Source organism: Mesocricetus auratus, unplaced genomic scaffold (genome assembly GCF_017639785.1).
Source record: "Mesocricetus auratus isolate SY011 unplaced genomic scaffold, BCM_Maur_2.0 Super-Scaffold_100707, whole genome shotgun sequence".
In the NCBI taxonomy this organism is placed as follows: domain Eukaryota; kingdom Metazoa; phylum Chordata; class Mammalia; order Rodentia; family Cricetidae; genus Mesocricetus; species Mesocricetus auratus.
Window position 1 is genome coordinate 7567913 of NW_024429269.1, and position 14232 is coordinate 7582144.

At 44.2% G+C, this 14232-nt stretch overlaps 1 protein-coding gene across 1 annotated transcript in view; it reads right to left on the bottom strand.

The window, feature by feature from the left end:
• Positions 1 to 1175: 1175 nt before the first annotated feature.
• Positions 1176 to 14232, bottom strand: part of LOC101825843 (mitochondrial intermediate peptidase) — a 114813-nt gene continuing 101756 nt past the window's right edge. The window contains exon 19 of the mRNA XM_005075291.4: positions 1176 to 2584. Within this exon, the coding sequence (XP_005075348.1) occupies positions 2487 to 2584 (98 nt within the window). The 3' untranslated portion in view covers positions 1176 to 2486. The remainder of the gene's footprint in view (positions 2585 to 14232) is intronic.

The window sequence follows — 14232 nt, forward strand, 5'->3', positions numbered from 1 at the left end:
CAGAAGGGGTCTGCATAACGTACTGATGGTCCACTAAGGGGTATTCATCTTTCATGGATCATGTCCACGCTTCCATAAAGAAAGCTGCCCAACCCACGGAAGGCCTCACTCTCTCTGAGGAGTGAATGAGAAGTGGGGGGAGAGGGGGGAGAGGGAGGCCAGTGGGGAATGGAATGATAGGAGGGAGAGGGAATTGGGATTGATATGTAAAATAAGATTATTTCTAATTTAAATTAAAAATTCTGGTGAGGGTGTGGGAAGGGAAGCTTATCCATTGTGAATGGGATTGCAAATTGGTGCAGCCACTATGGAAATCAGTGTGGAGATTTCTCAAACACACACACACACACACACACACACACACACACACACACACACACACACAGAGAGACACACGTTGCCCAAGCACTATGAAAACAAAAAAGATCAATCAGATATTATGAGAGCTCCCCAGCAGTGTACTATCTCCTCTAGGATGGTGGCCTAAACCTTACTTTGGGAGGGGAAGTATGAATTTTAAGCTGGTTCCTCCAATTAGTGGAGAGTGTGGTAGCTCTGTTTAGCTTTATGAGTTCAAAGCCATTAGACTCCCCAAAGATCAGGCTCCCTACTTTTACCAGTCCCCAAAGAAACGAAGAGGTACTGGTTGGGGGACTTGGTTATGCTAATCGCAGCCAGAGGTCCTCTCCTTCCATGAGGTTGGCTGGAATGCTGGATTTGTCTGTCAGTCATCCATCTAGAGTCCTCCATCATGACTTTGGTGGGTCACATCGTTTTTGGGTGGGTCTTCAAATCCTAGTTGAGACCCCATAGCTGTGGAGACTGTGGGATGAGGGATGATTGTCTGGGGTACCAATGCTTATTCTGTGAGATGGACACAGAACTGTTTGTAGGAAAGACCAAAGGAAGTGAAATGACAGCCTCAGAGAACCAAGTGGGCTCAGGGGACATTTTATAAGACCCCAGAATGCTCCCATCCCTAAATTCCTTCCCTTCCCTTCCCTGAGTTAGTAGCTGTAGCAGTTGCCAAGTCCTCCAGGAATCAGAAACAGCCCTCTTAAAGGGGCCTATCCTTGCTTTCCCAATCTGCCTCAACTCTCCTGACTAGTCCAAGCTTCTGGTAAAAGTAGCACTGATGAATACACAGGGAGTTAGCACCCAGGGGACACCATAGAGACTGTTACAGCACCTCTTTATTTGGCTCTGCAGCTGACAGCAGCTTGATAACTCCCAGGACATTTCCCGGAACAGAGCTGGCATCTGTGAGTGCAAGTCTACAAAAATCAGATCGTCTGTACTCAAATCAGATAAGGAGAATAAGCAGGGTGGAATTTGGCTCCACCCCTGCCAGGCTTTGGCATTGGAGTCCATTCTGTCACCAACGTCACCCAACCCGCCCTGCTTTGATTGCTCCTGGCAGACTCTGAACAGGCTCCCGGATGCTGCCTAGGCTGGTGTGTCAAGCCTCAGAGTGGGGCTCAGACAACACTACACCATCCTAGCTATAGGAAGCGGGCCTCAGAGTGCCAACCCGTTAATCCCATTAATCCAGATGTCGATGTGCACATGTGGGCAGGTGAGAAGGGTCAGCACCTTCATGCAGGGCCAGCACAGCAGGTCACTGAGGACACCTTTCGGTCTGATGAGCTTGTAAGAAGCTTCTAGAGTCTGAGTGTTGTGAATGTCCCAGGTTGGAAGACTCTCCTTTCTGTTGTCACTGGCCACTCAGTGAGAAGCAGGAAGAGGTACCACCAGAAACCACTTTAGAGTGAAAAGCTACAATTAACTGCTTGACTTTAATGGTGGGGAAGACACCTTAAGTCCATGAATAATTTCTTTCCCCCTATTCGCAACATCCGGGAGATGACTGACAAGATGTGAATCGGTTTCCTATGTGCTCACTACTTGACCACCACATGTCCTATTAATGGTCTCTTCCCAGTCAAGCCAGCAAAGACTGAGTTCAAATCCTTCCAGTCGGAGCCCAGTGGTGTAGAACCTAAACACCCTGGAAAGACAGCCTGTCAGTGGCAATACTTGGGTTTGGCTTCTTGGTTGCTGTAGCTGACTATCCAAGATATTAGAATAGAGGTCTTAAGAAATGGTAGTCCTCCTTTAAAAAAAATAGGGGTGTTCTTTCTGAGAACTCTTCAAATTGTTCTGACTCGCAACAATTTAGCTTTCTGCAGTTTCCAACTCATTCAATTAGAGATAACAGAAACGGTGTAGTCTGGACATAGTCACCAAGCTGGGAATTGGTACTCTATAATTAGAAACTTCTGTGGTTCACAAATAGACTAAAAAAAAAAATGCTCAAAATTCTGCCAAGCAGGTGAGACACAGTGTAATTCAAACACATTATTTATTCCAAGTTCCGTCAATTTAAGGCTTGTCAGAAAATATTTCCTCAGTGAACTGATATTAGATGGAGTTTCATAGCTCTAGGATCTGGTGATAAGTTTCTTATCCGCATGAGCCATGTTCTGCTATTTAGAATCCATGAAGAAAGTTTCGAAGTCCAGATTCAAGTCAGAAACAAGGGCATCCACAAAGTCATCGATGGAGGGGCACTTCTGCAGCATGCCTGCAACCAAAGCAACAGGAGGCTAATGTTAGCACCCGGAGACACCAGGGGCAGACAAAGGGCCAAAGCCCTCGACACTGTGGTTGGCCCTATAGCCTCACATGAGAGGACTTTACATGAAGACACAGGTAGCCTGTGACCTAAAACTGTTCATGACTTTAAAGCATTTTATTCTTTAAGCAACACCTGGCGTAGAGACTTAGGCCCAAATGCATTTCCCAAGAAATTCTGTTTCTGTAGATATTGCTGTCCACTTGGAATGACGCTACCAGATTGAATCTTTTGAGTTACTGTTGACCAGGATAATTTAGAATCGCAGGCAGCTTGATTATTGGTAGAGTTTTAAGTACATCCTACACTCTTCAAACCCAACGAGGTATTAGTTCTTTTGCAGAAATCTTGCATCTAAGTCCCTCTAGATTTCTCTCAGTACCAGAAGGGAAGACAACTCAGATCTGCAGGAACTCTGAAGATCTCAAGAACCCACTCTGAGGAAAGGTGCCTCATCCAAAAGACAGCTGATGGAACCTGTTATGTGAAGTTCAAAATGAGTCTAGTCAAAACTGAGTGGTAGAGTTGCCTACACAACAGGGAATAGGGCATGAGGGAACACTCTAGAGTAATGGTTTTGTTCTCTGTCTGGATAATTCAAGTTACACTTATGTGCATGAGTTAAATTCATTGAATAGAACAATGAAGATGTCTAAAAAATTTTACCATTATTTGATACCAAATGGTCAGCTCTGAAAACAAACATACAAGTAGCATTATACAGACTGAACATGTTATATTTAGAAATACATATGTATATATATATGCATATAGGCATGTAGCAACAATGAAAAAAATCATGATTTTGAGACCTAGTAAGTAGAGGTATATGGGAGGGTTTGGAGGAAAGAAAGGAAAGGGGGAAATTATGCAATTATAATCTCAAAAAATAAAGAGAAGTAATTTAGAAATGACCAATAAAAAAGAACATTTAGTGCAAATGTGTGCCTTTGAGAGGAGAGGCACAATAGTGGGAACCTACAAAAGTATCCACTAGCTTGACTAGGGGTGCAAGGTGAGGGGGGAAGAGGACTTAGGGGACAATCAGGCTTTGGACCAGAGTGGCAAGGGACCAGAGGAACCCCCCTGGGCACAGGAGGGACACGATTGCAGGGACAACCACAGGCCCTCGTGAGCAGCAAAGAAGAGTCACGTGGCGCTGTCTGGGCTGCAGTCAGAGTGAGAAGACCTTGATGGCAGGGACGGCTCAGGTCTACAGACAGTCATGCAGTCCCTGCCACGCCCATACGTGGAGTGGAGTGAGACACAGGGAAGTAAAAGCAGCCCCCACCATGCAGAGCCTGCTAACTACTCTGGGTGTCTGAGGGCGATATTTTCATTTGCAGCTACAGATTAAAGTGTTTTCATTCTATTTCAAAGGTAGATTTAAATAGCTCCACCTTGAGAAAACATGGACAGTAAATTATGCCGTGATGCCTTTATTTGTACAACTGAAATTCAAAGAACCATGTTCTTCTTTTCAGTAAAAACTTGCATGGTTGAGAGCGGATGCTCAGGTTCTTCTCCTGCGCTGTTAGTGCACAGTCCTGGGTCTCTGATGGCCACTCGACAGCACGGTCTGCACAGCACCTTCCAGATGCAGGCCGTGCTGTAAGTAGATCCCACCTGACTGGACAGTAGGGCGCATGTCTTCCCTGGGTGCTAGCTTTCTTGATGCACAGCCCATTTGTAGGAAAATCTTTAAACATGACTTTCAACCAACTATTATACATTTTCTTTTAATATCGGAAACATTGCTATAATTACATAACTGCTTACGTACAATTAAATGACTGTAACGGTCAGAGGGAAAAAAACATCTATTTAGAGCCAACCTACACAGGTAAGCATGACCATCCTGTGTCTTTGAAGTGGTTCACCTCAACTCAACAACCTGCCAGCATACATGTGACCTGGTCTCATCCTCGGAACAGAGATACCCAGTACAAGTCCTGTGCTAACTAACTGCCTATACCAACCACACCATTCCTGCGCCTCAAATGGTGACTATAGCAACAAGAGAGAAATAAAAACAGCTTGGTGTTTCCTCAAAAAGAAATTGTAAGTTTGATGATTTTGTCGGTAGTGTGGTTGTCAAAGGTGAAAAGTGGAGAAGAGCTTGGGACTTGGAGGACCAGGAGAAGGAGCTGCTGGGCACACAACCGCTCCCATCAAAGGGTCAAATCCCACACTGAAGTGTTCTACAAGTATCAGCAGGAACCGATTCCACACAGAGAATTAAAGATAAACCCAATCTGCACAGCTTCACAACTAGACTTGGCTCTTGTATCTATCAGTCCTGGTTAGTTTTTAGTCAACTCAACAGAAGCTCGAGTCACGTGAACAGAGGAACCCTCAACTGAGAAAGGTGCCACATTCAGTTTGGCCTGCAGGTAAGTCTGTGGGGACTCTTTCCTGATTAATGACAGATGTGGGAAAGCCCAGACTGTGAGCAGTGCTATCCCTGGGAGTTATACCAGAGGAGCAAGTCAGTAAGTTCTGCTCCTCCATGGTCTCTGCTTCAGTTCCTGCCTCCAGGTTCCTGCCTGGAGTTCCTGCCCTGACTTGCCTCCTGAAGGACTTCAAACTGAAGGAGAAATAAATTTTCTTTTCTATGTTGCTTTTGGTTGGTGTTTTGTCACAGCAACAGGAAGCAAACTAAAATATTATCTATTTACCTACCTAAAAACCTCTAGGAACACCTGTGTTTGGAAAAGAAATTGTCAAAAAGGTTCCATTTGTCTTTAAGTCTTAATTTGGAAAGAGTGACAGCAGCTCTGTAGTTTCTAGGAGACTCTGGGTTGAGCAGCACTGACAACACCGTACTCTGTGGAAACCACCATGGGGGATATAGATACAAACAAGTAAGCACTGTGCTCACAACTGAAAAGAGAAAATGACAATGGCAAGAAAATAAGTCAAAACTGCATTCAGACACACAGTGTGCACCCATCAGTGCAGAAAAGGAAAACTAGGACCTTGAGTCTCATGTGCCTGCCCATCTTTGGGGTCAAGCAATATCCAATAAGCCATTAGGTGAGCATGTTTCAATTTCTTTTCCTCATTTTACCAGAGAGGTAAATTGGCCAACAAAAGACAGTATAAGCCAGAACACCTGCATTCTTGCTGGTCTAATTTTACTACCTTGACAACCTTGAAATAGAGCAACTATTCTGGGCCTAACTAAATAAATTATGGTATCAAATGGATTCCAGAACTGATTGTTGCAGAGGCAGGTTTCCAAAATGTACCTTGTGCCACTCTCTAAGTGACTGCTGACACTGGGCTAGAAAGAGCAGAGGTGGGGAGGGCTGGTTCACAGCGGTAGATGATGTAGAACGAATGGGCTTGCAAGCGAACAGTCATTCAAAATGGAGTGGGCACTGAGTGCCATGCATAGTGTTAAGAGCATTAATCTCCTGGCTCTTTTTTAAAGTGTATTTTATTTTTAATGTTTTTAATTGAAATAGAATTGCATCATTTCCCCTCCTTCCAGCTCCTCCCAGTCACCAGCCCAAACCTCTCCCATGTGCCCCCACTCTCAAGTTGTTAGTCTCCTTTTATTATATTTGTTATACATATATATGTGCATCTGTATGTACAAACATATATCAACAGAACCTGCTGAGTCTGTTTTTGTTGTGTGTCTATGGTTTCAAGGCTGACCACCTACCAGAAACAGATATCCCAACCAGAGAAGAGGTCACCCAGCTTTCATGGGTCTTGTTGGTTTCTTGAACCCTGGGAGTTTGAGTCCAGACCATGTTCTTTAGGTACTAAAATACAGTTTTCATGTTCTCTGATTCTGTGAGACGATAACTATCCTAAAAGGCCATGTTTAGACAATCAGCACCCTTGATGTGACAAATGTGTGGAGAAATCCTGGGCGCTTACAACTTCTTAACGCTGCACATGACCCTACATACAACAAACCCACTGTTGCTAGTCAGCACACCCAGTTATCACACTGCTGCTCTTAGCACACTATGAGCAGTCAGCTGTGACTGCCTCAAAGGAGACACAGACAGAAAAAGCTGCTTTGTGCTGGCAGAGCAGCAGGCTGGTAATGGCCACAACGAAACATTCAGGAGACTAGGATGGACAGTCCATAAGCCAAGGCCTCATCCTATCAGGGCACATGTTGAATGCTTGTTTGTGGTTAGGGCTGTCTTGTTCATAGGAAGGAAAAGCACCTAATAGTTCTCAGCCTGTAGTATTTTCTGGGTGGCCTCATGTATCTGTGACAAGTCCTTGCAACAGAAGCCTTATGTGCTTAGGGGAATGCTACTTAAACATGCATCTATATTTTCCCCAGAAAAGTCCTTATTTGCTCCAGGACGAGGCATACAGCGTATGTCCGAGCACATGCGTAAGTACACACTGTGACTGTACAATACAGCACATATGCCATCTAGCCAGACCTTGAAAACACCAACACAGTGGCCTGCACGCTTTAGGTCCTAGAATGCCTGCCCTTCTGGGCACGCAGCTAATGCGTCTATTTGCAAACACGGCTGAAAGCAGCTGCCTGGCAGCTGGCATGTGTATGCTTCTGAACAGCCAGCCCTGCAGAGACAGAGCCTTGCTCTGGCTCCTCTACTAAGTGCCTGGGGTGAAATGGTTTGTGTATAGGTTAGAGAATGCAGGGGATTACCGGCAATTAAAAACATTAGAATTCCTTTAAGCCTTTGAAAAAGAAGTTAAAGAGTTACATCTCTCCTTTGAATCTAGTTCATAGATTGTTCAACACCAAACAAAGATGTCCAATAACATAAATGTGTGGTTGTGTTCAGCAGAAGTTCAGTGAAGAAAGACAAAGGAGGATCAATGAAGACACTATAAAGAGAACCTTTGTAAGGGGTTTTCCATCCACTTGTTCATTCTTTTTTTGATATTTATGCCAGAGAACCCAATGTGAACTAAAGACTAACAAAGAAGACACCTACTATTTATTAGGAAGACATTATATATAAAAATCCTGAGACTTTCTTATAAGAATAATGGGTTTAAAAAGTTGAGACCAATCTTGCTGGTGTTAATCTGGAAACCTATCAGAAGTGTAACTTATTACTACCTTTTGTTTTCATAGTGCTGGATTAGTTGATACAGGGCCCTTGGATCCTAGGCAAGAAATCTACCATGAGCTACATGCCTAGTTTAAGAAACACAAATGCTTGATCCTGGGTCCCCAGACCCTGCCTCAAAACTAGTGTTCTAGGGTCTGTATCTTGCTCAAGTATAGAATGGCTAGCCCCAGAGACCAGAAGAGGACATTAAACCTGAAAATGAGACACAGCTATCCTCAGCTGGCGGCTGTCCTTGAAAATGCACATCTATTTAAACCACAAAAAGGCTTCCCAAGAACAACAGGAAACAATCATCATCAGAAAAAAACTAGAGTTGTTTGGGACATCAAATACCAAGTTCCCAGAACAAGGACAAGGTAGCTAAAAATACACCTAAAATGACCAAACAGATTTCCATGAAAATGCCTAAAAATCTGTGCAGGGATTGGAATGGGCAGGCCAGCGGGAACTGGGAAAGTTAGACACACAGGCTGTAGAGACGAGGTGGCTCTGTGTAAGGACTGAACAGTGTTATTTAGAAAAGCAGGAGATGGACCAATGAGCAGGAAGAGCAGGAGAGCCGTGTTTGGGTGACTTGAGCACGAAAGCTCAGAAATACTTCTTGTGTGGTTCTTTCCTGTGCCCACTGCTTGTTCTGTGTGTGAACAAGCAAACCTCAGTCCAGCAGGAGCCGGAGGGAGTCACCACCTCATGGGAAGGCCCACTGGTGAGCACAGACACTGGGGGCCTGAGGGAATGCCTTGGGTATTCAACAGCGATGATGCTCAGTAGAGAGTGGATGGTCACTGCATAGGAGCCAGAGTCTCCAGAAATGGGTGCTCTCTCTCTGCCAAAACATCAAGCCCCACACACCTCTCCCCTCCCTATGGGCTTCCAGAAGGAGCCTGAGCTGAGACAGGGACTAAAGATGCCTAGACCCAAGCCATCTGGGCAGTCCTGAGGCATCTTTGAGATCATACCAGGTGCTCCACTGCTCTTCCCTGAGCGAGTTTTCACTTCTCCACTTGCTCCTATAGCTTCTTCTGCATGGTTCCCCAAACACCTATTTTTCTTTAGGAAGTCAGAGTTGAGTCTGTCACGAAGATTGCCAGCTAATAAAAAGGTTAGTTCACAAGCTATTTACAAGAGCTGATGAAGTCTAGGGGGCTTAGAGGAATTTAGGGCTAACAGTTGAGCAGGGTCTGCATGCAGAGAAGGGCAATTTTCACTCAAGAGATGCTGCCTTTCTGTGAGGAGGAAGGTCCAGGTGACAGGTGAGCAAGTTCTGAAGGCTAAGCTCTGTTCTCTACCTCACCCCCACCCCTGTAGGGACACAGACATTTCTGGTCAAGGTAGGGTAGAAAGTGGCCAGAGAGCAGCAGGAGACAGTCATGCTTAGTCCAGGAAGACATGGGGCAGTGTTGTGTCCACAGTCCGTGGGTCCTCCTAGAATTGGTTCTTCGCTTATCAAGTCAGGCAAGGACATTTTTTGTTTGTGGGCTTTGTAGGTACAGGAGTAGTTTGTGGGTAGACATGCACTCCCAGGAGACAGAAGGCTCTGGAGCTCCGATGGCCTGACACCAGCCAGGAGAGGCAGTATTCAGAGGCCAAGACTGCCAGGACAAACAGCCGGGGCACTTCCACCTCAGCTGGTTCAATTCCAGCAGACCAGTTCCTACTTACGCTGTCACTTACTTAGGGACAATCTGGTGAACTGATAGGAGCCTCAAGCTCCAAAAGGAAATGACCTGTTAGGCCTGCAGGCCAGTTATGAAAATCAACACAGGAACTACCACATAACTACAGAGGCACTGTACAAGCTTGGGTTTGGGGCAGAATGGGACATTAGCTGGCTTCCCGTGGTACTCAGTAACTTAAGATGCCACTCTACTTTTCTTCTATGTGGGCATCTTTTTTGAAGCATATGAAAGAGGAGCAGAGAGAAAATAATTCTTCTGTTTCTAAGTATACTTTGGAGGTCTCTTAAAAAAGCAATTTATTCTGACAGGACAGAGAGCATCTGGTAAACAGTTAGCCTTTGTTAAGCAACTGGTTAAAGGCCTTTGGACCAGGCATCTAATGTCCCTAAGCCTCTGTCCTGCCAAAAGCAATCCAAGGAAAAGCAAAAATGCCAAAGTTTAATAGCCTTGAAGCTTAGAAAACTGGCTTAAGGTCACCTATTTTACTAGACTGTCACACGGATTAAATAAGGTTGTGTTCAATGCAGGAAAATGCTTAATAACTGTAACAGTAACCCTCAGCCTCAGGGGTCTGAAAACCTTCTTCCCAGTTCAGGAGTTGATGGATGAAGCTGCTCATTATTTTTGCACAAGCTGAATTTCAGGATACTGCTCTGTGATTAAATATTTAGGTTACTACCACAAAACTTATAGCCACAAGCTAATTATCCAGCTCACAGATCATTGCTTATTTTACTTTTTTCTGCTTCTTGCTATCTAAAGATAGGTAAGTGCTTAATAAGGTAAGTAAAAAGATGTTGCTAAAGTCACCCCAATTGATGACCTGCTATTACAATAAGAAAAGGTTTCTTAAACACAAAAATGGATGATAGGAAAATTCTAGAAATGGACACCAGGGATAATCACACAATCTTGTAAATACTATGCTATTGAACATAGTAAGGTGAAATGGTTTGGGGCTGGGAAGACACTCAGGTGGTACAGCATGAGGACACATGTTCAAGTCCTCAGTGTCCACATAAAAGGCTGGAGAAGAGACAGGTGGGTCCTTGGAACTCACTGGCTAGCCAGCCTTTCTGAACTGCTAAGTTTCAGGATTAGTGACAGACCCTGTCTCAAAAACTGAGATGGATAATTACTGATGAAGGCACCTAATACTGGCCTCTGGCACCTCATCCCACAAACACACACAGCCAATTTTATATTATGTATTCCTGACCACAGTTGAAAGAGGAGAGATCAGAAGTACTACAATGCAGCGCACTGTTCATCCGATGTGGTGGTCTGGGCTGAAACGCCAACCCAACATTTCAGAAAAGCAGATGACCTTAAAAAGACTCAGGAACTCATGAGGAGGTCTGAACATCCACCCTCAACACCATGGCTAACTCTAAAGGTCCTCCGTAGTACTTAATGGCTACTTTTTATGCCAAAATAATTATATGTGCCAAACTCAGTTCAGACCAATTGGGAACTACAGCTACAAAGGCTGCCTGACGCCTAAGAGCTGTTTAGTGACTTTTATGAGATTGGAATTCCCATTCCAAGTCTGTCTCTCCCAAGCCTGGGGCAACTGTGTGGCTTACCTTCCCCACTTTGAAGTTCTTCCTTGCTATAAGGCGGTGGCTACCCACACTTTTGGCTGAAGGTGGATCCCCACTATCTACCATCAGCTCCTGAGGAAATCAGACCGTCACCAGCATGTAAACTGCCAGCAAGTCAAGTTCCTCTCTTCCTTTGAACTGAAGAACTGGCCTGTTCCTAGGCTGATTAGCATCTGTCCCTGTTCAAACAGGCTGCATCTCCGTGAGTTACTGGCTGTGTTCAAGTAGAGAGGGCCTCTGAACTTCTCTCAAAGGAAGCATAACCCTGCACGTGCTATGTGCACACTAGCTGGCTCTCATTTCATCATCAGATATAATAATCTGCTCACAATTACATTTCTGGGTTACAAAACATTTTGCCTTTTGAAGCTCAATGTCTTCCTGAGGCCAACATGCCCACACATAAAATAAAGACACACCCTCTTAAAAAGCTCAGCACCCGTAACAAAAGTGAGGCCTCAGCCTGGAGAATGCAGGTGCTCTCTTTCATTTTTTTCCTTCTACAAAGCTCTCAGGTATGTCTGAGCTATGCTGGGTAAATAACTGAATAAGCAAAAAGGAAAGCTTCTATTTACTTGGCTATTATGCTGGGCTGCCATCTACCTTTATTACCAAAACTATGTCATAATCCCAGTGTTCCCAACTCTAGGTCTGCTGTCATGACATGTGTCTTCACTTACTCCTGGGCAAATGCTCTTCAAGACAAGGAGTTTTCCACCAGTGAGCATGCTTCAGGAACCACATCCTGCATCCACACTTGGCAGATCTGGTTTTACTGTAAGGTCATTTCCCAGTTGGTATGGCAAGAGAGGTGTATCCTTTCTGGTCTCGGAGAGCTAGCTCATTGGCATCTTTTTCAGTGTCAGTGTATTTCTGATGAGGGAGTTAAATCACCAAAAATTAGAAAGGAATGAGAGGAAAAATACAGTGGAACATGAAGGGAACGACTTCCAAGGCAAGGATTGCCTGGTATAACCTGAAAAAGACGCTGAAGGAATTACCAGCCCACGCAAGGTGAGTCAGCGCTCCAGTCGAAATCCAAGTTCTGTCCTTGCTACCAACTGACCTCAGGCAAGTGAGTTACTGAGCATCCCGAACTGTTCAAAGGATTAAACAATACATACAATGCTCACAATACTCGGCACTTCAGAGACCCTGGACACAAACTTTCAGCTGTAGTTTGCTACTGTCCTCATCACCTTTGCTACTTTTGCAACTCTCTCCTATACATTCAACTCTAAAAACATAAAGTCAGATTATTTGCTAAGATCCAATAGAAAGCACTAATGCTTGAAAAATCAGCATACTCGTGCATTATCATTTTAATGGAATCCTCACCTTAGCGTCAAACATGTGCATGACGCCAATTTCACAACCTAAATTCATTATCATTAATGCTGCACCACACCTAGAAGCTTCCTTCCCTTTCGATATTTAAAGGACTCATATGCTAGAAGATAGTCTGTGATGACTGTTGGAGGACATTTTCTTATTCTGATGCTCTGTAGCAACATTTCCAACAGAAGGTGGCTAGCAAATGTTACCTTCAATTTTTAAAAATAATTATTTTATTTTTAATTATATTTGTGTATGTGCACATGAGTTCAGGTGCCTGAGGAGGTTGGAGGTGTCAGGTTCCCTGGGCTGGCTTATAGGCAGCTGTGAACCACCTGACGTGAGTGCTGGGACACAAACTTAGGTTTTCTGCAAGAGCAGTATTTGCTCTTAGCTGCTGAGCCAGCTCTCCAGATGCCAAGTTTCAATGCGTTAGCTACACTCTAAGTGCTAAGTACTCTGTTGTAGGCAAATGTCTCATGGATTCTGTTGGTGCTAGCCCCAGCATCAGTCCACTCAGAAGCTCCAGGCCTGGGCATGAAAACCAGGACTCCAATCAGAGCCCCAGGCAAATGACACCTGCTTTTCTAATATTACTGTTCATAATGCATAGTCCCAACCTCATATTAAGAATGATATTTGGGAACTGGGCACAGTGGTAAACACCTTTAATCCCAGTACTCAGGAGGGAGAGGCAAGTGGATCTCTCTCTCTGTGTGTGTGTGTGTGTGTGTGTGTGTGTGTGTGTGTGAGAGAGAGAGAGAGAGAGAGAGAGAGAGAGAGAGAGAGAGAGAGAGAGAGAGAGAGAGAGAGAGAGAGAGAGAGAGCGCCTGTCTCAACTCCTAACATAATACCAACTGGGGGCTAAAGAGATGCCCCAGTTGGTACAATGCTTATCACAAAAGCATGAAGACCTGAGTTTAATCCCCAGCACCCATATAAAACCTGGTGTAGAGGGATGGGTTTGTATACCCCAGTACTGGACAGATGAGCACATTAGGATCCTTGGGACTTGACAGCCGATTTGGTGAAAAGTCCTGTCTCAAAAAGTAAGGTGGAGATGTGAAAAAGGAAGACACTTGACAACGACTTCTAGCAAGCCCCCTCCCATGTATGCCCTCAACACTTTTGCATAAATGAACATGTATACATTCACAAACATGTATACATACACATAGTTAACATCATATATGCAGACTACTGTTAATGTTTTATGATATTCCCAGTAAGTAATCATAGCACTGAAATATATTATCTATGTGCTAGTCTGAAAAGGTACATGCATCTAACCATGTTTTAACAATGTATTTACTACTATTGTGTGGGTGTGTGCACCATGGCACACATGTAGAGGTCAAAGGACAACTGTGTGAAGTTGGTTCTTTCCTTCCACCTTTATGTGGGTTCAGGGTACTGAACTCAGGTACCAGGTGTACATGGGAAGTGCCTTTACCCACTTGAGCCATCTAACCAACCCTATTCACATATTTCTGAGAGAGAATTTCAGGATGTAGTCTAGACTGGCCTGGAATTGGCAAGTCTTCTGTCTTAGCCTCTTAAGTGCTGGGATTATAGATGTGTACCATAATGTCTAGCACTTACATTCTTTACAGAGGACACAATTAAAAAAAATAGAACCATTGGTATATTTATTGGTATATTTTTCTGGTTGAGTCTGCTTGCCAGAAGATATTCGTAGTTGTGTGCCTAGCCTTTAAGGGCGAGCCATTTCTCCAGCCCACCAGAAGCTACTTTATTGGGGGTATCTCAATTTTGAGATAAGCTAAACCCCCAAACACTTTTCTGAAATGTTACACATAGAAAGGTTTGGACAAATTTATAGAACAGATAGAAAAATAACAGCTTCTATAATTCAGAAGAAACTATCGAAA